The sequence below is a fragment of the Coregonus lavaretus genome (genome assembly GCF_964263955.1).
Source record: "Coregonus lavaretus genome assembly, chromosome: 30".
In the NCBI taxonomy this organism is placed as follows: Eukaryota; Metazoa; Chordata; class Actinopteri; order Salmoniformes; family Salmonidae; genus Coregonus; species Coregonus lavaretus.
Genome location: NC_140017.1, coordinates 1,775,211 through 1,798,866, shown reverse-complemented (window position 1 = coordinate 1,798,866; position 23,656 = coordinate 1,775,211). Strand labels below are relative to the sequence as shown.

The 23,656-nt window shown below is 43.6% G+C and overlaps 1 protein-coding gene across 1 annotated transcript; it reads right to left on the bottom strand.

Annotated features, from left to right (window-relative positions):
- Positions 1–4: 4 nt before the first annotated feature.
- Positions 5–23,633, bottom strand: LOC311105997 (coagulation factor IX). Its single transcript, XM_084148253.1, has 9 exons — positions 23,577–23,633; positions 23,188–23,311; positions 22,465–22,631; positions 5,317–5,341; positions 5,082–5,195; positions 2,769–2,903; positions 2,414–2,679; positions 1,661–1,775; positions 5–1,540 (listed from the first exon to the last, which is right to left on the bottom strand). The coding sequence occupies exons 2-9, from the start codon at positions 23,255–23,257 to the stop codon at positions 990–992; spliced, it is 1,443 nt and encodes a 480-aa protein (XP_084004379.1). The 5' UTR covers positions 23,258–23,311; positions 23,577–23,633; the 3' UTR covers positions 5–989.
- Positions 23,634–23,656: the final 23 nt, after the last annotated feature.

Here is a 23,656-nt window from a genome sequence, read left to right as displayed (position 1 = left end):
TCTCTTGATTTCTCTTCATCTTTATTTGAGAAAGGTTACCTATGGGCTTGAACTAGATTCATCTCAAATCTCATTTCACCACTTTGTCTTAAAAACATGACGCATTGATTTGAGTGAACTATCACTTTAATGCACACTGAAATAATTCAAACAACTTATTGCTAGTGGCAAACTTATGTACTTTCAAGTTAAGTTTCAGTTTCAATACAATTTCATGAAACACCCCAATAGACTCAATTTAACAGTCCTAAAACTTGAAGCTTTGCATGACTTAGGGGGAATTTTTTTTTAATGGTCAGGGAAACTGATAAAGTGCTCTTAGAACCAAATCTGACCTGATTAATACAGTTTAATACAGTTTGGTAAATTCTTTGGTAACTTGTAATATGTTATTCACAATCAAATGAAAGATAAGGTTACTGTTTGAACCTCTCATCATGACCAAAGCATCAGGGTCAGTGATGTAAAACAGTCAGACCATTACAGATAGAAATGCAATGAATAGAGCTGACATGATTCCCAATTATACATCATGACAGAAAATGCATTTAAAATGCAGTTATCTGAACGCTCTGTTACATTGTATCCTGAACTGACCCCAGGTGCAACTCATAATCCATAACTCGGGCCTTTCTGTATATCTGAAAGGATTGGATAGGTGTACCCTATATGGTGAAAATTCCTCCTAAAATTCCTTCTCAGGTCAATTACAAACTATTACTGTTTTGCTAATACCTATCAGATCAAATCTACATAAAATGGTTAAGGGCTAGGGTTTGACTTGGAATTCATCATCGGCCACTCCCAATTTGTTCCTTACCCTTGTCCCCAACCCATCGATCTTTGCAGGTGTGTAAGCAATATGGTAGAAGCTCCACCACTTAACTGCTAGCACCTATCCAGATGATCAGAGCTGCAATCATCGAAGGGCCAAGGTGTAGGGAATGAATTGGGATTGTCTCCGAGCTGCACCTCAGGTATGTGTACTGTTATGCACCTGCCTTTTCTATAGTATCCTGTATCCAGTGCAGGTAGTTCCCTAGCTGGGTGTAGACACCATACTTCCCCTTGGCGGCACACTTCTCCCCCCAGCTCACCACCCCTGTGAGGAACCAGGTCCCGCGGTAGTTGACCACAAAGGGACCCCCGCTGTCCCCACTGCAGGCATCCATGCTGGCCTCCAGGTAGCCTGCGCAGAACATGTTGTCCGTGATGACCTGCTCTGTGGAGAGGATGCACTTTTGCTGGTCGACCACGGGCATAGCGACTTTCCTCAGGAAGCGTGAGGAGCGCCCCAGGTACTGTGTGGCGCCCCAGCCTGTGACTATGCCCCTCACATCCTCCCGCTGGAGGTGGTGGGCCAGCTGACTATTGGGAAGGCAGGCGGGCACCGCCACGGGGCTCAGCACCACAGGGGCAGAGAGGTAGACGAGAGCAATGTCGCTATCGAAGGTGTAGTCGTGGAAGTGAGGGTGGACGACGACCTTTGCCACTTTGATATTCTGCTCGTCCGGGTCGGGACGCTGCTTGTCATAGTCCCCTGTAAAACAGACAGTTTAAACAGGCACAGTGGATCATCAACATGTTGCACTCAATAAAAACTGCTAGAGCATTTGACAGTATGCTCACTACTTCTAAAGAGTGGATCACATAGCCTCACCGATAGTCACATGGTCAGGGGTTTCCTGCATGCAGTGTGCAGCAGTGACCACCCAGCGCTGACTGATCAGAGTTCCCCCACAGAAGCCATACCCATCCTTCCTCCAGAGCATGACCTGCAGGGACATGGAACAGGTAGGGGACCGCCACAAACACTATTGTCATCATCATACACTACATGCCCTATGATGTCTGAGATTAGTGCTTGCAGTGCCACAGGGTAGTGTCCGTAGGGCACACTGTAGCAAACCGTTTTGCAACAGGATACAAAAATCTTTGTTCTTATTGGACAGGTTCAGAGGCCTCATAAAATGTTCTTCATTTTTATTCTACATTTCTGCATATGTTCATTTCTTAAAAAGCTGCATTGTCGTGGTCTTGCGGTCTAAGCCGCTGCCTCCGGCACACGTCTATGGTGTCGGTATAGGTTTGAATCCGGCCTACTGCCCTTTGACACAACCTATCTCTACCTTTCCCCACTGTCATTCTCTCTCTCTCTCTCTATCTGTTCAATAAAGTCAGAAAATACCTTTAAAAATATATATATATGCTGCATTGTCGACAATGCACGATCTGATCGAATCCCGACGTTGTGTCCATCACAGGTAGGCTACAGTTCCCTTGCACGTTTCATTTATAAATCACATTTTCTTATTGAACAAGTTCAGGTAGTACTATTTCACTTTGTTCCGGACTGTTTCTTCCGATGTGTGCCTACTGAACACCACCCCGTAGCCCTGTGTTGTAGGCCTACCTGCCAAGGGCTTCCTCCCTGCCTCTCCAGCTGCCCTCCCACTATCCGGGTTTCTTCATGAACGCCCTCCATGTCTTCAGTGCTGTTCCCCCCTGGCTGGGTTGAGTTAATCCCAAATAGGTTGGAGGTTGAGTTCCCTTCTCCCTCCATGGTGATGGTGAGGTTCCTGTCAGAGTGGCGGTGGGTCGGGGTGAAGGGCTCGGAGTCGTTCAGTAGAGAGCGACGCAGCGAAGCCTCACTCTGCTTCTTCCCACAAGGGAACGCCACTGGCAATGAAAATGTACAGTATAACCATCTAGAGCGTATGGCTCTAGAGACAGCAAAGAAATAGGTTGTTTTTCGGTGCATAGTCTACCTGCTTCAGAGCAGGTTTTGCTGTCCTCATCTAACTGGTAGCCCTCTGCACAGCTGCACTGGACCCCTGTGGTGCGCTCCTGGTTGGTGCAGTAATGCAGACAGCCGCCATTCTTAAACTGGCACTCAAACACCTCTGGAGGAACAGCGCAAGGTTCAAAGATCAACAAAATGGCCATTTTATGGTAATAGAAGTGTAGAATAGAATTGACTCCTTAATTGTACTTTATCGAGCAGGCAGTTAGCTGTCTTTAAGGGGGTAATTTGAAACCTGAAGGGGTCCTACAGTATCAATCAAAATTAGCTTACAAATATTTCCTACTATAAGTACAGTAATTAATTTGCTAGCTAGTTTTTTTTAAACAAGTCCCAATTCTATTGTTTAGATACAGTGCATTCGGAAAGTATTCAGACCCCTTGACTTTTCCCACGTTACATTACAGCCTTATTCTAAAATGGATTAAATAAATAAAAATCTTCAATCTACACACAATACCCCATAATGACAAAGCGAAAACAGGTTTTTAGAAATGTTTGCAAATGTTTTAAAAGTAAAGAACATACCTTATTTACATAAGTATTCCGACCCTTTGCTATAAGACTTGAAATTGAGCTCAGGTGCATCCTGTTTCCATTGATCATCCTTCTGATGTTTCTACAACTTGATTGGAGTCCACCTGTGGGAAATTCAATTGATTGGACATGATTTGGAAAGGCATACACCTGTCTATATAAGGTCCCACAGTTGACAGTGCATGTCAGAGAAAGAAACAAGCTATAAGGTCGAAGGAATTGTCCGTAGAGCTCCGAGACAAGATTGTGTCGAGGCACAGATCTGGGAAAGGGTACCAAAAATATTCTGCAGCATTGAAGGTCCCCAAGAACACAGTGGCCTCTATCATTCTTAACTGGGAGAAGTTTGGAACCACCAAGACTCTTCCTAGAGCTGGCCGCCCGGCCAAACTGAGCAATCGGGGGAGAAGGGCCTTGGTCACGGAGGTGACCAAGAACCTGATGGTCACACTGACAGAGCTCCAGAGTTCCTCTGTGGGGATGGGAGAACCTTCCAGAAGGACAACCATCTCTGCAGCACTCCACCAATCAGGCCATTATGGTATAGTGGCCAGACGGAAGCCACTCCTCAGTAAACGGCACATGACAGCCTGCTTGAAGTTTGCCAAAAGGCACCTAAAGGACTCAGACCATGAGAAACAAGATTCTCTGGTGTGATGAAACCAAGATTTAACTATTTGGCCTGACTGCGGCAGCATCATGCTGTGGGGATGTTTTCAGCGGCAGGGACTTGAAACTAGAAAGATAAACGGAGCAAAGTACAGAGAGATCCTTGATGAAAACCTGCTCCAGAGCACTCAGGACCTCAGACTGGGGTGAAGGTTCACCTTCCAATAGGACAATGACCCTAAGCAAACAGCCAAGGCAACGCCGGAGTAGTTTTGGGACAAGTCTCTGAATATCCTTGAGTGGAACAGCCAGAGCCCGGACTTGAACCCGATCGAACATCTCTGGAGAGACATGAAAATAGCTGTGTAGCGACGCTCCTCATCCAACCTGACAGAGCTTGAGAGGATCTGCAGAGAAGAATGGGAGAAACTCCCCAAATACAGATGTGCTAAGCTTGTAGCGTCATACCCAAGAAGAATCAAGGCTGTAATTGCTTCCAAAGGTGCTTCAACAAAGTACTGAGTAAAGGTCTGAATACTTATGTAAATGTGATATTTCAGTTATCTATACATCTGCAAAAATGTCTAAACCTGTTTTTGCTTAGTCATTATTGGGTATTGTGTGTAGATTGTTGAGGAAAAAAATTACTTTTTTCCACTACGAGAAGGGTTGTACAGTAACTTCTGCAAGTGTTTTTTTCAACAACTGTCCTGTAAGTGGTTCAATGAGGTCACATTCACAAAAGAATACGCTGTGCCACAACAGTTGTACAATTGTTGTACAATGATTGTAGACCAGAGGAGGCTGGTGGGAGGAACCACAGGAGGACAGGCTCATTGTAATGACTGGAATGGAATAAATGGAACAGAGTCAAACGTGGTTTCCATATGTTTGATCAGTTTAATACTGTTCCATTTATCCCATTCCAGCCATTCCAGCCTCCTATAGCTCCTCCCACCAGCCTCCTCTGTTGTAGATGTGCCAGTGTGAACTGCACCAGTACTGTAACAGAGCAATATTCAGTGTGGATTCCAGGCTATGACTGGGAGGTCCAGGGTCATGTAATTCAGGAGGTGAGAGTTTATAGGCACAGGAAAACACAGATGTATTATGACTGAGTAAAACTATATACCTATTCCACAGGTATTCCCATCGTAGCGTGGGGGACACAGACAGAGGTAACCATCCCGATCAATAGTGCAGATTCCTCCGTTCTTACATGGGTTGTAGTGGCAAGGATTTAGATCTAATTCACAATTCATACAGATACATCTCATCAAAAGCTTTCATTTTAAGTGACAATGCGGATTTCTGATACAGTTTTCAAAACAACTGGAAAGGATCTAATGAAGCAATACCATACTCACTCTTATACCTATACCAAAACTCCATCTGTAAGATAAGACCAAAGGGATACAGTCAGTTTGAATGTGGTGTTTTGAGCTGTATGCGCTTTAGCGTACTCCTCTGACTATCCTGTCATGTAAGAAGGCCTAGTTACTTACACCTTGCATTAACATGTGATTTAGTGATGCGCGGGTTGACGCATAACCCGCTGCGGTGCGGGCGGGTTTAGGGTCATTCAATATTTTGTGGATGAAGGGCGGGTGGGTTGCGAGCAGTTGAATAAAGAGAAAATAATGCATTAAAAAAATCCATAAATGTATCATTCTTGTGCAGTTCGTATCTATAGGCTACATTGAGGTTTCCTTTTAATTATTTGTATCTGCCATTAGTGGGTAAGCTTAACAGTGGGTTTTGACCAGAGGCGGCGGCGCCTCTTGACAACGCTTCCCTCCAACACTTCGCTTGAAATTTGCATAAAGTAAACATTTTCTAGTGCTCTGCTAGCAGGGTTCTTGGTGCTCACCTTCCCATAATCCCACGCACATTTTTCTGCGTGCCCTTGTTGAAAACGAATGGGGATGGAACTTCTCCTGCTGAATTCGTGGAAACGAAAACTGCCCTCAATCTGCTACTCCGCATAGCTGATTGGTCAGTTCAGAGCGCTAGTAAACCCTCGTTTCTGATAGGCTTGCTTTGAGATGCGCATGGCTAGCTTGCTGGCTCGCCTCAGCATCCGATTAATTTATAGCTAGCTACAGAGATAGGATAAATACTTATTTATAATCTTTGATACGTTTTTTTATTTTCTTTGATGGATTCTAAAAGCAAGTGAACCAACATGAACGTCACTGACGGTGAGTACAGGTTGCATCGATAGCTAGCTACTGTATCCAAATCAAATCCAAATCAGTGACGTGTCAAATCAGATCAGTGCAAATAGTCCGGGTAGCCATGATTAGCTGTTCAGGTGTCTTATGGCTTGGGGGTAGAAGCTGTTGAGAAGTCTTTTGGACCTAGACTTAGCACTCCGGTACCGCTTGCCTTGCGGTAGCAGAGAGAACAGTCTGACTAGGGTTGCTGGAGTCTTTGACAATTTTGAGGGCCTTCCTCTGACACCGCCTGGTATAGAGGTCCTGGATGGCAGGAAGCTTGGCCCCAGTGATGTACTGGGCCGTACGCACTACCCTCTGTAGTGCCTTGCGGTCGGAGGCCAAGCAGTTGCCATACCAGGCGGTGATGCAACCAGTCAGGATGCTCTCGATGGTGCAGCTGTAGAATTTTTTGAGGATCTGAGGACCCATGCCAAATCTTTTTAGTCTCCTGAGGGGGAATAGGCTTTGTCGTGCCCTCTTCATGACTGTCTTGGTGTGTTTGGACCATGATAGTTCGTTGGTGATGTGGACACCAAGGAACTTGAAGCTCTCAACCTGTTCCACTACAGCCCCGTCGATGAGAATGGGGGCGTGCTCAGTCCTCTTTTTTTTCCTGTAGTCCACAATCATCTCCTTTGTCTTGGTCACGTTGAGGGAGAGGTTGTTGTCCTGGCACCACACGGCCAGGTCTCTGACCTCCTCCCTATAGGCTGTCTCATCGTTGTCGGTGATCAGGCCTACCACTGTTGTGTCGTCGGCAAACTTAATGATGGTGTTGGAGTCGTGCCTGGCCATGCAGTCATGGGTGAACAGAGAGTACAGGAGGGGACTGAGCACGCACCCCTGAGGGGCCCCCGTGTTGAGGATCAGTGTGGCAGATGTGTTGTTACCTACCCTTACCACCTGGGGGCGGCCCGTCAGGAAGTCCAGGATCCAGTTGCAGAGGGAGGTGTTTAGTCCCAGGATCCTTAGCTTAGTGATGAGCTTAGAGGGCACTATGGTGTTGAATGCTGAGCTGTAGTCAATGAATAGCATTCTCACGTAGGTGTTCCTCTTGTCCAGGTGGTAAAGGGCAGTGTGGAGTGCAATAGAGATTGCATCATCTGTGGATCTGTTGGGGCGGTATGCAAATTGGAGTGGGTCTAGGGTTTCTGGGATAATGCTGTTGATGTGAGCCATGACCAGCCTTTCAAAGCACTTCATGGCTACAGACGTCAGTGCTACGGGTCGGTAGTCATTTAGGCAGGTTATCTTAGAGTCCTTGGGCACGGGAACTATGGTGGTCTGCTTGAAACATGTTGGTATTACAGACTCAGTCAGGGACATGTTGAAAATGTCAGTGAAGACACTTGCCAGTTGGTCAGCACATGCTCGGAGTACACGTCCTGGTAATCCGTCTGGCCCTGCGGCCTTGTGAATGTTGACCTGCTTAAAAGTCTTACTCACATCGGCTACGGAGAGCGTGATCACATAGTCATCCGGAACAGCTGGTGCTCTCATGCATGCTTCAGTGTTGCTTGCCTCGAAGCGAGCATAGAAGTGGTTTAGCTCGTCTGGTAGGCTTGTGTCACTGGGCAGCTCGCGGCTGTGCTTCCCTTTGTAGTCTGTAATAGTTTTCAAGCCCTGCCACATCCGACGAGCGTCAGAGCCAGTGTAGTACGATTCAATCTTAGACCTGTATTGACTCTTTGCCTGTTTGATGGTTCGTCGGAGGTCATAGCGGGATTTCTTATAAGCGTCCGGGTTAGAGTCCCGTTCCTTGAAAGCGGCAGCTCTACCCTTTAGCTCAGTGCGGATGTTTCCTGTAATCCATGGCTTCTGGTTGGGGTATGTACGTACGGTCACTGTGGGGACGACATCATCGATGCACTTATTGATGAAGCCAGTGACTGATGTGGTGTACTCCTCAATGCTGTCTGAAGAATCCCGGAACATGTTCCAGTCTGTGCTAGCAAAACAGTCCTGTAGCTTAGCATCTGCGTCATCTGACCACTTTTTTATTAACCGAGTCACTGGTGCTTCCTGCTTTAGTTTTTGCTTATAAGCAGGAATCAGGAGGATAGAGTTATGGTCAGATTTGCCAAATGGAGGGCGAGGGAGAGCTTTGTATGCGTCTCTGTGTGTGGAGTAAAGGTGGTCTAGAGTTTTTTTCCCTCTGGTTACACATTTAAACATGCTGGTAGAAATTAGGTAGAACGGATTTAAGTTTCCCTGCATTAAAGTCCCCGGCCACTAGGAGCGCTGCATCTGGATGAGCGTTTTCCTGTTGATTAATGGCCTTGTACAACTCATTCAGTGCAATCTTAATGCCAGCATTGGTTTGTGGTGGTAAATAGACAGCTATGAAAAATATAGATGAAAACTCTCTTGGTAAATAGTGTGGTCTACAGCTTATCATAAGATACTCTACCTCAGGCGAGCAAAACCTCGAGACTTCCTTAGTATTTGGTTTTGTGCACCAGCTGTTGTTTACAAATATACACAGACCGCCACCCCTGGTCTTACCGGAGTCAGCCGTTCTGTCCTGCCGATGTAGCGTATAGCCTGCTAGCTGAATGTTATCATTGTCGTCGTTCAGCCACGACTCGGTGAAACATAAGATATTACAGTTTTTAATGTCCCGTTGGTAGGATAACCGTAATCTTAAATCGTCCACTTTATTTTCAAAAGATTGAACGTTGGCTAATAGGATTGATGGAAGAGGCAGTTTACTCGCTCGCCGTCGGATCCTTACAAGGCACCCCGATCTGCGTCCACGATATCTCCGTCTCTTCTTCACGCGAATGACGGGGATTTGGGCCTTGTCGGGTGTCTGTATGATATCCTTCGCGGCCGCCTCGTTGAAGAAAAAATATTTGTCCAATACGAGGTGAGTAATCGCTGTCCTGATATCCAGAAGCTCTTTTTGGTTATAAGAGACGATGGCAGAAACATTATGTACAAAATAAATTACAAATAACGCGGAAAAACACACATAATAGTACAATTGGTTAGAGGGCTGTAAAACGGCAGCCATCTTCTCCGGCGCTGTTTTCTGGATGCACAGAAGTGGTGGATGGTGTGCCCGCCTCCTGAGTCAGACTGTAAGTCCACTCCGAATACTTATTCTCCGCCGGTGGCGACTTGGAGCAGCCTCTGGGATAAGTTCAATTAGCCCTGGGGGGTACGAACAAAGGATCCAATTCGGGAAAGTCGTATTCCTGGTCATAATGCTAGTGAGTTACCACCACTCTGATATCCAAAAGTTATTGCCGGCTGTATATAATAACACAAAACTTTCTGAGCTAAAAAGGTACAAAATAATACACAAAAAAACAAAATACTGCAAAGTTGCTTAGGGGCTAGAAGCAGAGCTGCCATGTCTGTCGGCGCCATCTTGCTATCTTAATCCACTTTAGAATAAGGCTGTAACGTAACAAAATGTGGAAAAAGTCAAGGGGTCTGAATATTTTCCGAAGGCACTGTGTAAAAAAATCTTGTCTTAATTTCCACAATTAACGACGAATATGTGTAATAATGTATGCAGTTCATGCGAAGGATTGTTAGGTATAACCAGGATTGCCATTACAAAAATTACATTTTCGACAAGCAATTATTATTTCAGTAAACAATTTATTGTGATTCATCCTATATTGTTCCTAACATCATTACCCCATAGCAACAGATGTGGGACGCACACACACACACCATTCCCCACAAACAACCACAAGCCGAGCCCAACTCAAGAAAGGACTTGATGTGCGAATGCATATACAGTTGTAGCTGTTTGAGAAGTCATTGGGAGATTTGATTAACCAATGTCAAGTCCTAGCTGATGGAGATCAGATACACCCCCTTCCTCTGAAACACACACACACTGGTCCCCTGCTGTGACCATTTTCCCAAGCATCTCTGTGCAGTCAGACCTTTGATTATTTTGTGCCACCAGGGCCACAATAATTTGCCCCCTCTCTGTCTGAATGTCTGGGTTACTGCAGCTAGTGTTTTTTTTAAAATGTGATATATTTTTATATTTCTTTTGGGGGGGGGGGGGGGGGGGTAAATCAGCTTTAATATTTCAGATAGATTGTAAGTTCCATCAATGTAATTGTCTGCATCACTTCCAATCCCCCATGTTTTTTTGTCGCAAATATATATATATATATATATATATATATATATATATATATATATATATACACACACACACACACATATCCTTTTATAAATTATCTTTCCCTTCATTACTTTCCAACCCCACCACTCCTTCCCCAATTGGAGTAAACTAGTGAACAACAACGCTTAGGCCTCTACTTCCAGCCCATACATACTATATACAGTGGGGGAAAAAAGTATTTAGTCAGCCACCAATTGTGCAAGTTCTCCCACTTAAAAAGATGAGAGAGGCCTGTAATTTTCATCATAGGTACATGTCAACTATGACAGACAAATTGAGATTTTTTTTCTCCAGAAAATCACATTGTAGGATTTTTAATGAATTTATTTGCAAATTATGGTGGAAAATAAGTATTTGGTCAATAACAAAAGTTTCTCAATACTTTGTTATATACCCTTTGTTGGCAATGACACAGGTCAAACGTTTTCTGTAAGTCTTCACAAGGTTTTCACACACTGTTGCTGGTATTTTGGCCCATTCCTCCATGCAGATCTCCTCTAGAGCAGTGATGTTTTGGGGCTGTCGCTGGGCAACACAGACTTTCAACTCCCTCCAAAGATTTTCTATGGGGTTGAGATCTGGAGACTGGCTAGGCCACTCCTTTGTTGCCCGGGCGGTGTGTTTGGGATCATTGTCATGCTGAAAGACCCAGCCACGGTTCATCTTCAATTCCCTTGCTGATGGAAGGAGATTTTCACTCAAAATCTCACGATACATGGACCCATTCATTCTTTCCTTTACACGGATCAGTCGTCCTGGTCCCTTTGCAGAAAAACAGCCCCAAAGCATGATGTTTCCACCCCCATGCTTAACAGTAGGTATGGTGTTCTTTGGATGCAACTCAGCATTCTTTGTCCTTCAAACACGACGAGTTGAGTTTTTACCAAAAAGTTCAATTTTGGTTTCATCTGACCATATGACATTCTCCCGATCCTCTTCTGGATCATCCAAATGCACTCTAGCAAACTTCAGACGGGCCTGGACATGTACTGGCTTAAGCAGGGGGACACGTCTGGCACTGCAGGATTTGAGTCCCTGGCGGCGTAGTGTGTTACTGATGGTAGGCTTTGTTACTTTGGTCCCAGCTCTCTGCAGGTCATTCACTAGGTCCCCCCGTGTGGTTCTGGGATTTTTGCTCACCGTTCTTGTGATCATTTTGACCCCACGGGGTGAGATCTTGCGTGGAGCCCCAGATCGAGGGAGATTATCAGTGGTCTTGTATGTCTTCCATTTCCTAATAATTGCTCCCACAGTTGATTTCTTCAAACCAAGCTGCTTACCTATTGCAGATTCAGTCTTCCCAGCCTGGTGCAGGTCTACAATTTTGTTTCTGGTGTCCTTTGACAGCTCTTTGGTCTTGGCCATAGTGGAGTTTGGAGTGTGACTGTTTGAGGTTGTGGACAGGTGTCTTTTATACTGATAACAAGTTCAAACAGGTGCCATTAATACAGGTAACGAGTGGAGGACAGAGGAGCCTCTTAAAGAAGTTGTTACAGGTATGTGAGAGCCAGAAATCTTGCTTGTTTGTAGGTGACCAAATACTTATTTTCCACCATAATTTGCAAATAAATTCATAAAAAATCCTACAATGTGATTTTCTGGATTTTTTCTCCTCAATTTGTCTGTCATAGTTGACGTGTACCTATGATGAAATTTACAGGCCTCTCTCATCTTTTTAAGTGGGAGAACTTGCACAATTGGTGGCTGACTAAATACTTTTTTCCCCACTGTATATGGCATATTTTTCTAACTCTGCTCTTTCACAAAAGCTCTCAACCTATAACCTATATACTTATTATGGACACAGTATGCTTTACATTAGTTATCTTGTTGTTATTAGTTGTTGTTATTAGTCCCATCCTTCAGCTCCATTCAACACCTCCCATCTATCTCTTAACACCTTCCATATTGGATTTCTATTTGCCATATATTTTTAAACTGTACTGTGTTGTTTTACAAAAGTTCTGAACCTTTCTATTCTCATTGTTTCTACAGATCGTAAATTGAAAATAAACATTTTTGCTAAAAGTATTATTATATTATTGATCGATTGACTATGACTTTTCAGATCACCCAGTAGTGCTATCTGTAGGGTTAGCTCCAGGTAAATATTGCAATCCTTTAGCCATTCCTGGACCTGATTGTATCCCCCCATATAGATTGAATCCCCCCATATAAATAACATTATATTAGTAGCAAGAATTTTATATAATAATTTAAATTAAAAAAAGTTTTGAATCTGGCGTTGTTTTGCGTATCAATTCATAAACACTATGCCATGGAATCGGTACGTCAAAAATCTCTTCCCAACTGTTTTGCAATCTATATGGGACGGCTGTCAATCCTTTGGTCCTTAAATGAAACTGGTATACTTTTTTATTTATCACAATTTTCTTTAACCAATTATATTCTTTAATGCAAGGCCGACAGACAAGTTCCTTACTTTTTCCCCCTTTCCTTTCCTTTTCCATTTTTGCTGCAATTATTTGGTTGTAATTTTGGGTAGAGCAGACATTTACATATGTTTTTGTTAGCTGCATGTGCGACATAACTCCACCAGTCCTACCGATAATATCATTTACAAAGATTATACCTTTTTTAAACATTTTGTCAATTAGTATATTTGAGTTTAACCACAATATTTGTTGCATTATTTGTTCTGTTGTTTCTGGAGGATTACATTGAAATTGCAACCAACTTTCTATGGCTTGTTTTAGAAATAGTGATATTTGGGAGATTATTTCCTTTTCAAATAACTGAAAGTGAGAGGTTGTAATCTGAATAAAGGGAAAAAGGCCATTCTTGAACATTGGGTGAGACAATCTTACTAATTTGCTAGAGAACCAGTTCGGAATTAAGTATAACTTTTGTATGACTGAAGCTTTTAGTGATAGGTCTAATGCTTTAATATTTCATAATTTGTGTCCTCCGAATTCATATTCATTATATAAATAGGCCCGTTTAATTTTGTCTGGCTTGCCGTTCCAAATAAAATAGAATATTTTTTTCTCATAATTTAAAAAAACAGTTCGCTATGCGTAGGCAAGACCATAAGCAAATAGGTAAACTGGGATAACACTAAAGAGTTAATCACGGTGATTTTTCCACAAATTGACAGGTATTTACCTTTCCATGGTAGCAAGATCTTATCTATTTTTGCTAACTTTCTATTAAAATTGTATTGGAGTGAGATCATTTATTTCATTTGGGATATGTATTCCGAGTATATCCACATCACCATCAGACCATTTTATTGGTAAACTACATGGTAATGTACAATTTTTATTTTTTTGTGATCCAAAACGTAATATAGTACATTTATCATAATTTGGTTGTAATCCAGAGAGGTTAGAAAATGTATCTAGATCCTCTATGAGGCTGTGAAGGGATTCAAGTTGTGGATTTAAAAGAAAACATGAATCCTCAGCGTACAATGACACCTTTGTTTTTAAGCCCTGGATTTCTAATCCCTTGATATTATTGTTGGATCTGATTTGAATAGCTAACATCTCGATGGCAATAATAAATAGATATGCCGATAGTGGACAACCTTGTTTCACTCCTCTTGACAGTTTAAAACTTTCTGAGAAATAGCCATTATTTACTATTTTACACCTAGGGTTACTATGCATGAATTTAACCCAATTTATAAGAGATTGTCCAAAATTGAAATGCTCCAGGCATTTATATATAAACCCCTGTCGTACTTTATCAAATGCCTTTTCGAAGTCTGCTATGAATAGTAGGTCTGGTTTCCCAGATTTTTCATAGTGTTCTATTGTTTCCAGTACTTGCCTTATATTATCTCCAATGTATCGCCCATGTAAAAAACCTGTCTGATTAGAATGAATAATGTCCGACAATACCTTTTTAATTTTATGCGCTATACATTTTGCTAGAATTTTTGCATCACAACACTGAAGTTGTGTTGCAGCTAGTGTTGCCAGCACGGCCAATACCTGGGTAGGGGCACCCCACCGGAATCCCCACCGGCTAGGTACAGGGTCGTCAAGGTTTTTATTAGCAGCTTTGAGAAATTCCTTGTATTTTATGCTCACCCATCCGGGGACTTTGGCTTTGTAGGACCAACACTGCCAGTCAGGCTCAGAATCTTGAGAGGGCGGTGCTGCTTTAGTGGGTCTCTGACCGCATTTATCTTTCTGTCTTGGCTGCGTATAGGCTACTTACAGTAGGCCTATAAAACAGATAAGGACTTCTCCTTAGTGTGTGTGTGGGTCGCTCAGGTGGATGTATAGGGTTGGAGACTGTTCCGTTATAAATACATTATTTATTTAAAAATGTATATCCCATATCTGCACAAAATTGAAAGCTCTTGCTGTCACAACTCCTGCTCGCAGACAGACATGCTCTTGCATTTGCAACCATTTTCCTTTTTCACTCACTTAACTCCACACTTTTCCAAACACAAAAACACACACCCCACCTTCCATCACAATACTCCCGCACATACCGTGCCTTTTATGTCCTCTGTTTGCTGTGTTTTTATCCCTACCATGTTGATTCCTACCTAATTTCGGGCTTTTGAGGGCTTTTGTGTTCCAGTTCCTTATATTTGAAGATATATGATTTCAATAATTATCCTTTCTTCTAATGCTGCCTTTTATCTATTTATAAATACTATAAATAGAAAGTCGAATAAAAATTATTTTATAACATTCGCTATCTTGAATGGTATAGTGTTTTGTAGTTTTTCTTTATCAATTGTTTTATTTTATTGTTTTCCTATATCTTTAAAAAAAAAAAATACAATCCCTACCATGGATAGTATTGGGTGTTCCATTATTTGACTCCTCTATGGGAACTTTGATATATTTAGAATAGCCATGGAATAGTCTTGGTGTCTCGGAACAATTGGTTATCAATATACAGTTTATCGACTACTAGAGCAACACGTTTCTCTTTTAATCTATTCACCTTGAAAAGTGGTAACAGAACTTTGCACCGTTCTGCAATTTCCTTCAGGAACTGATCATTCATGCCTATTGTCGTGCCTGTGAGTCTTTTAACCATTATTTTATCTTCAAAGAATGCAAATTTGGCAACGATTGGGAGCTCATATCTCTGTCCGAAACGGCGTACACGTTGGAGTTTGATTTTGTCGACAGTATCGCCTGGAATCTGTAGTGCTTCAAGAAATAATTATTTCACCACACTCTCAGGATCTTCACCCTGTTTGTCTTGGATACCAGTAAGTACCAGATTTTCTCTCATAGATCTAGTCTGTATGTCAAGTAAGGCTTCTCTCAGAAAGATGTTCTCCTTTTGAAGTGAATTAACGTCTGTTTCCATCGTAGTGACTGTTCCTTTTAGCTTGTTTGTTTCTTTCTCCATTATGGCAGCTTTTTCCTCACTCATCTCGAGGCCCGCCTTCAACTCCTTTATATCTTTACTGACTAGTTCAAGTATGCCCAGTTTGTCTTTTATCAACTATAGCAAGTCGGTTTCCACCATTGCCATTCCCGGTGGTGAAAAGCATAAATCGTCTGTGTCCGTCGAGGAGTCTCATTTTCTTTTGGGGATTGGTTCTCCATGCTTACTCTCCGACGTTGTTTGGGTGTTCATTGTATTGGTGATATTGGTCGATACATTTCTCTAGCCTTATTTGTTTTGTGGTGTTATCCAGATTGAAGGTTATTGCCCACGAGTATGTGGAGTGAAGTGCTAATATTTAGTCAAACTTACTGATATTGAATATTACGTTTTTATCTTGAGGAATTCTGCACAGCTGTTTTCAGTCCGCCATGACACCTATGCCTATTGAATCCTCCAGAAAGTTACTTAAGGCAAAAATGAAAGGAGGGTCACATGTTTAGGCTATCCTAACTTCCAGTTCTTAAAAAACATGTATCAACTATAACTATACAAAAGTGCATAAATTAACTCACCAACATTCATTCTTGACCCTTTCAAGCTAGAGACACCAATCCAACTTTCACATGTTCAGGCTATCCTAACTTCAAATTCTTAGAAATGTTTATCAACTATAACTATGTAAATATGCATAAATTAACTCACCAACATTAAGTCTTGAACCGTTCAAGCGACACCAAACCAACGTTTTAATGTTCAGGCTATCCTAACTTCAAATTCTTAAACTTTTATCAACTATAACTATAAAAGAAATTGTATGAATTAGCATAAAATAACTAACATTTACATATTTAGGAGAACTTCAAATTCTTAAAAATCTTTATCAACTATAACTAATGTTTGCATAAATTTGAATAAAATAACAAAACAACAGTAACTCTTGAACAGTTCAAGCTAAAGACACCAAACCAACGTTCGCATGTCCAGGCTATCCTAACTTAAAATTATTTTAAAGCTTGATCAATTAAAGCAATTAAAGCTATATACATGTGCATATTAGCATAACATAGAACCGACAGTAACTCTTGAACTGTTGGCGCCAAACCAACTTTCTCATGTTCAGGCTATCCTACCTTCAAATTCTTAAACTTTTATAAACTATAAAACATTAAATAAATGAGCATACATTTGCATAAAACAATTCACCAACATTAACTCTTGAACAGTTCAAGCTAAAGACACCAAACCAACGTTCACATGTCCAGGCTATCCTAACTTAAAATTATTTTAAAGCTTGATCAATTAAAGCTATATACATGTGCATAAATTAGCATAAAATAGAACCGACAGTAACTCTTGAACTGTTGGCGCCAAACCAACTTTCTCATGTTCAGGCTATCCTACCTTCAAATTCTTAAACTTTTATAAACTATAAAACATTAAATAAATGAGCATACATTTGCATAAAACAATTCACCAACATTAACTCTTGAACAGTTCAAGCTAAAGACACCAAACCAACGTTCACATGTCCAGGCTATCCTAACTAAAAATTATTTTAAAGCTTGATCAATTAAAGCTATATACATGTGCATAAATTAGCATAAAATAGAACCGACAGTAACTCTTGAACTGTTGGCGCCAAACCAACTTTCTCATGTTCAGGCTATCCTACCTTCTTAAACTTTTATAAACTATAAAACATTAAATAAATGAGCATACATTTGCATAAAACAATTCACCAACATTAACTCTTGAACCGTTCAAGGGAGGAGTGGAGAAATATTGTTTTATTTCAGCATCTTGAGAGAATTAATACGTGGTTCTTTATCAGAATCATACAAACTGATAGCATTTCAACCACATAAAATATGCATAGAAGCCGAACTGAAATCTTATCAGAAACATGTTGGGTCGTTTTCACTGCTTTTAATTTCCTTAAAACCGGTCAAACTGATGTCATTTGGAAATTTCGCACAGAAAATCCTTCGCGTATAATTTAGTTTTTTGCATTTTCCTCCCCGGTCCCTAAACGTCTAATGCGCGAGAGAAACAGAAAAGTTTACCGATGTCAACTAGATTGTAGCATTCATACATTTATTACATTATTCTGGTGAGCAAGTGTTTATTTAGTGTTCTAGGGCAGTAATGACGAAAGAGAAACTGCATGTATCTAATTATAGACAAGTTGACTGACAATTAACCTTTCGGAAATTATAAGCAGAAACATATCTAAATTGGGCAAAAAAATAAATAAATACCGCACCCCCTGTCAAATAATTTTTCTGCTGTCCATGTCTGTACAGCGCATTTCCGATCTGCCTATTTGTGGGTTAGTGTCGGGTGCAGGCCTCAGATTTTCACTTTATCACAGAGTCGGGCGGTTGCGGATGGGTTATTAGCAATTGCAGGCGGGTGCAGGTGAACAACCAGCTGACCCGCGCATCACTAATGTGTTCTCTTTCAATTATTTGGTTCTACATCTCACTAATGGAATTCACCAGAATCTCCTAAGTAGCTCGAAGAACCAATCATACACGTCTATCGGACACAGACAGGTCGAGTGGCGAATGAGGTAGCCCCTCCCCTCATACTGAAGAGCCACCCGCCTGCCCTCTGATCATTCTCACCTCTCTTCCTCACAGAAGAGTTCTACTTAGCTCATCTCAGCACCACTTGATCGGTTTTCCTCTAACTGTTCACAGGTGTGCCGTCAAGGTCACGCCGCCGAGCGCAGGATTTATCAGCTCTCGTCTTCTGTGTTAGTTGACTTTACCGAAGAAAGCTTTCGCTTTAGGTAAGAATTTGCTTCACAGCTTTTCTTTGTGTGTCATCTGCCTGGGTGTCGAACACGCAGAAGCAGCGTTCGACGACCCCTGGTCATGCATCCGTTACAGGGTTTTTGCTGCCAAAACCCTCCGCCGGAGAGTGCGCAGAGTAGCCCAACGTATAACTCGAGCGGGGAGACTGCCTCGCAGACCCAACCCACACGGGCCGACATCTTGGATGGCTACCCGAAGGACCACACACTTTTCCAGGGCTTGGCCCCAGAGGAGGGGGAAGGGTACCTCGTTATTGATGAGGATGATGGAGAGGGTATATGACCGACCTCCTCCAGGCAGTGGAGGAGGACGAGGAGGCACAAACCACTTGGCCCTCTTCCGCCCTTAACAGGTGACAGATATTCCCTCATTGACGTCTGCAAACGGGCAGCTGAGCCTTGCCATGAGCCTTGCAGTGGTTGAGGAGAGAGCCCTGTTGCTCAACCTGTCCTGCCTGTTGGACAGATAGAAAGCCGATTTTCCTAGTTTGGGTGTCGCCGCCATGCGGCAAAAGTGCGAACTTCGAAAGAAAGAGGGTGAAGCCTTCAACACCTGTCTGCCCCGTAGACTCGGAAATTGTGGCAGGGAGAGGGCAATTCGCTGGCACCAGGACTTTCCGCCAGATCTACCCCACAGTTCGGATCCACTAACAGGGCCCGACAGTGGGGAAAATGGTCCTTTGCTGCAGCTGCATCAAGGTACCGCCCATTTGATTCCCTGTGGCAGAGAGGGGTAGCCAACAGTTCACTCCGTGTTCTGGCCTGCCTCCTCTCAGGTGGAGCACAGACTTTCTCCCCACCACTATGGGGGAGAGGCACATCTGTGTTCCTAAAACCCTACCCTTTGTGCAGCGACTCATTTTCATGTGTTTGCTCTCAAGGAAGATATCCACTATGCCCTCTGTGCCACGGCTCTCACCCCAGTTAAAGTATTTGGGGCAGGAAGGCAAATTGTCAGTCGCCAGCAAGCACCCCATGTTCCAGTGTGTCAACACTTCCCTTTTCAATAAAAAAGACTCTGCTGTATCCAGGCGTCATGCCAAGGACAATGAAAAAGAGACTCTCCATCGCCACCTGAGGGCGCTCCGGCACCACTGGTGAGCAAGAGTTGATTGACCTGTGGTCAAGGCGTTCACCTCAGTCGGCCTGCAGGACGCTCATTTTCACTTAAGCATTCTGCCAGGAGGTTTCTGAAGTTTGCTTTTCAAGGCACAGCCTACGAATACCTCGCTGTCCCATTCGGGCTAGCGCAGAAAGTGTGTAGAGGCAGCTCTCGCACCCCTAAGAAACAAGGGGCTGAGAGTCTCCGCCTACATGATTACCTGCTTTGCCCCCTGTCCCGGGAGCAAGCGGTACGAGACACAACTGAAAAACAGCTGTTTGGTGCCATCGCAGAGAATAGAATACATAGGCGTAAGGATTCTCTCTCTTATCAGGCAACACTCGGAAGACTGCATTGCGTCTTTCTGACAGTGCCTTTCCCTGTTCCGCAGGGGGTGCTCGGTCACGTTCAGGATGGGTAGTACCTCTTGGCCTACTGAGGTTGAGAGACTTCCAGCGCTGGGTGTTAGCCCAACATCTGTGTACATGGCGTCACCTCAATCGGCAGATAGAGGTGACTTCCGCATGTCTTTCGGCTCTCCGTCACTGGAAGAGCCCCTCGATCTTTGTTCCTGGCATTCCCCTAGCGGTAGCGGCAACAAGGAAAGTGGTGATAACAGATGCGTCACTCACGGGCTGGGGCGCAGTTCACGAGGGAAATGTAATCAACGGAGTATGGACCCCACAACTCCACATTGCTCACATAAATTACGTTGAACTGCTGAACTGTTCTACCTGCCCTTCGGAATTGTCTTGATCAGAACGGACAATACGACTGTAGTGCCGTACATCTACCGCCAGGTTGACTACACAGACTATCCGCCAGAATTATTCTGTGGCGCAGAGCACACTTACTAACCATGCGCGCAACTCATGTCCTGGGCGTACTGAACATGGGAGCGGACTCATCTTTTAGAAGGAATCCCCATCTAAGGGCCTGGAGACTCCTTCCACAAGTGGTGAAACAGATCTGGGAGAGATGGGGTCAAGCGTCCGTAGATGTCTTCGCATCACAAGAAAACGCGTACTGCCCATTGTTTTTCGTGCTAGTAGGAGACGCACCACTGGGGTTGGACACGCTGGCACACCCTTGGCCGAGGGTGTTGCTTTACACTTTTCCTCCCCTCAGCCTCACTCCCCACTCTGACCAGAGTGAGGGGAAAATCGCTTATCCCTCATCTTGATAGCCCCTCAATGGCTAGGCAAGCTCTGGATCGCATAGATCACTCTCCTGCTATATGACGAGCCTTGTCAACTACCATTACGCAGGGATCTGCTGACCCAAGCAAACAGAGATTTTCCACCTTCACCCGGAAATCATGGCCCTCTGGGACTGGCCCGTGAGAGGTTAAATCTGGATGCGACTGGCTTGCCTCTCAAAGTCATTGAGACTATCTAGAGTGCTAGGGCCCCTTCTACACGCTAACTGTATGGAAATAAGTGGTGCGTTTTTGAGAAGTGGTGTGACCAAAAACTGATAATTCCTTACCAATGCTCTGTAAATGAGGTTTAATGCTTCTTGCAGGACCTTTTGGACAGAGGGAAGGCTTTATCCACTGTTAAGGTTTATCTAGCTGCTATCTCAGCCTGTCATATAGGCTTCGACAAAAACACGGTGGGAAAACAACCCGTTATGTCCTTTCATAAAGGGGGCACGTCGCTTATGTCCAGTTCCCAAGCCTTTAGCCCCGTCATGGGATTTGTCTATTGCGCTTGAGGCTATTTCATAGCAGCCTTTTGAACCGTTGGAAAGTGTGGAGATGAATTATCTCTCCTTTTAAGATCGCTTTACTGGTCACCCTTATGTCTGCAAAATGGGTAAGTGAGCTACATGCACTGTCAGTTCACCATTCGCACCTGCAGTTTGCCCGAGGCTTTTCCAAGGTCACCTTGTTGCCCAACTCCGCCTTTATGCCCAAGGTTAGTGGCAATTACAATTGTCTCGCCTTGAAGCTTGTGGCTTTCCCCTCGCCACTTTTCCTTTCTATGGAAGAGGAGCGGCTGCACCGTTTGTGTCCAGTATGCGCGCTGCGCATATACTTGGATAGGACGAGAGCTGTGCGCAAAAGCAAAGGGGAGGTCCCTCTCTCGTCAACGGTTATGACGTTGGATTGTGGAAGCTATTATATTGGCCTATAAAAGCAAGGGGTTACAGCCTCCGGAGGGCCAAAGGGCTAGTCCTGTGTGGCTCTTGGGCACTGTTCAAAGGCATCTCCTTGCAGGACATTTGCTATGCGGCTTGTTGGGCATCCCCTCATACCTTTGAGGTTCTACCGACTAGACGTCACTGCGCCCTCTTTTGCGCATATTGTCCTTAGTGTCGGGGCCTCTGAGGGTTGATATTGAGACTACCTGGCTTCGGAGAGCGTGTGCGATACGGGAGTTGGCCATATCCCACTTGTGAGATGTCGAAAAGAATAATTGAACGAGAACTAAAGGCTACTTGTGTAACCCCAGTCCTCTGATATTATGAGTGAGACATCACACCACATTCCCCTACTCGCAAGATCAGAGGTCAGGCGGGTGGCTCTTTAGTATGAGGGGAGGGGCTCCGACAGACATATATGATTGGTTCTTCAAGCTACTTAGGAGATTCTGGTGAGTTCCACTAGTGAGATGTCTCACTCGTAATATCAGAGAACCGAGGTTACGCAAGTAACCTTAAGTTTGTCTTCCAGTCAAGATGATCCAATCACTTTCTAATCAAGGCTTGGTGAGTCTACACATGATATTAAAATGTATCTCTTATCGGACCATCTGTGACCAGATGAGGGCACAATCAGAATGTGGTCAAAATCTGGACATAGGACACATGTTATTGCAAACTGCAAAGTATAAACAGAGCGTTCATTAGTGCGTATTCCCTGGACCAGAGTTGTTCTAGTACCGTTTTCTCCTTGGTCTGGAAGATCTCAGCAGCTTCCTCCTGGGAGCAGGTCTCCTCATAGCACTCCCGCTCCAGGTTGCCGGGCATCATCTCCTCAAGGAAGAAGTTGGCCCTGGGCCGCCGGGCCCCTCGGAGCAGCTGCACTGCATCCCTCTGCTCCAGAAACACTGGGTACAACGGAGGAGGGTGAAGTTGCCCCTAGACGCTGATGTTGGGTCAGTTTCGCATTTTCGGTTAAGGTTAAGATTGGGGGAGGGGAAGCTGATCCTAGATATGTACCTAGGGGAAACTTCACCCCAGAGCGGGCACAATGCTTTAGTCCTGTGTGGCTCAGTTGGTAAGAGCATGACGGTAACAATGGCAGGGTTGTGGGTTCAATTCCCGCAGTGATCACAACACCTAAAAAATGTAGGCCTATGTACTGTAAGCTGCTTTGAAGAAAATAAGTGTCTGCTAAGTGGCATTCATATACAATACTGATGTCTGCAACCCAGACATTGACAAGGGCCTCAAGAGCAGAGATTTGCGTTGTGTAGCTTAATCATATCACAGAATTGAGTTCCATTTTAAGTTACTAGAGTGAGTGTATGACACCCATCACAAAAGTAAATATCTCAACAAGTATCTAGTAAGCTGGAATTGAGGTAGGTGGTTTAATTAAAGATTGCAAATACAGTACAGTAAATGGGCACTTTCCACTCTGACCACAATGTGAGGTGTTACCTTTTGATTCAAACAGGGAACAGACAGAGACCAGAAGTACAGTGAGGAGCCAACCGTCAAACTGTGACATCCTTCCGCTTCAGGTAGAAGTTGAAGGGATTGAACTGGGATCAGCTAGACTTTTCTGAGTTGACAAAAGTATACAAATTGGTAAGAAAGGCAGGAAGTGGAATAGTAAACTAGGACTGCTTTATCCATGTTACCTCATATAATTTCCCTGGTAAAACAACCAAATCGACAGCACTAATCCTTAAGCAGTAGTGGTCTGAATTTGAGGATCGTATTGCCATCTTTACTTCATCAGTGTCCATGTAGTACATACTTTGAAATATCTATTTTGTGCCTCTTGGGTTCACTAATCAAGATTTAGTTATGAGCGATAAACCTACCGTTTTCTGTGGGTGTCTGCTAAAATGGTGGCTTTTTCCCCCCAAGCTCGGCTATTGATCTTTAACTAGATTCTAAATGT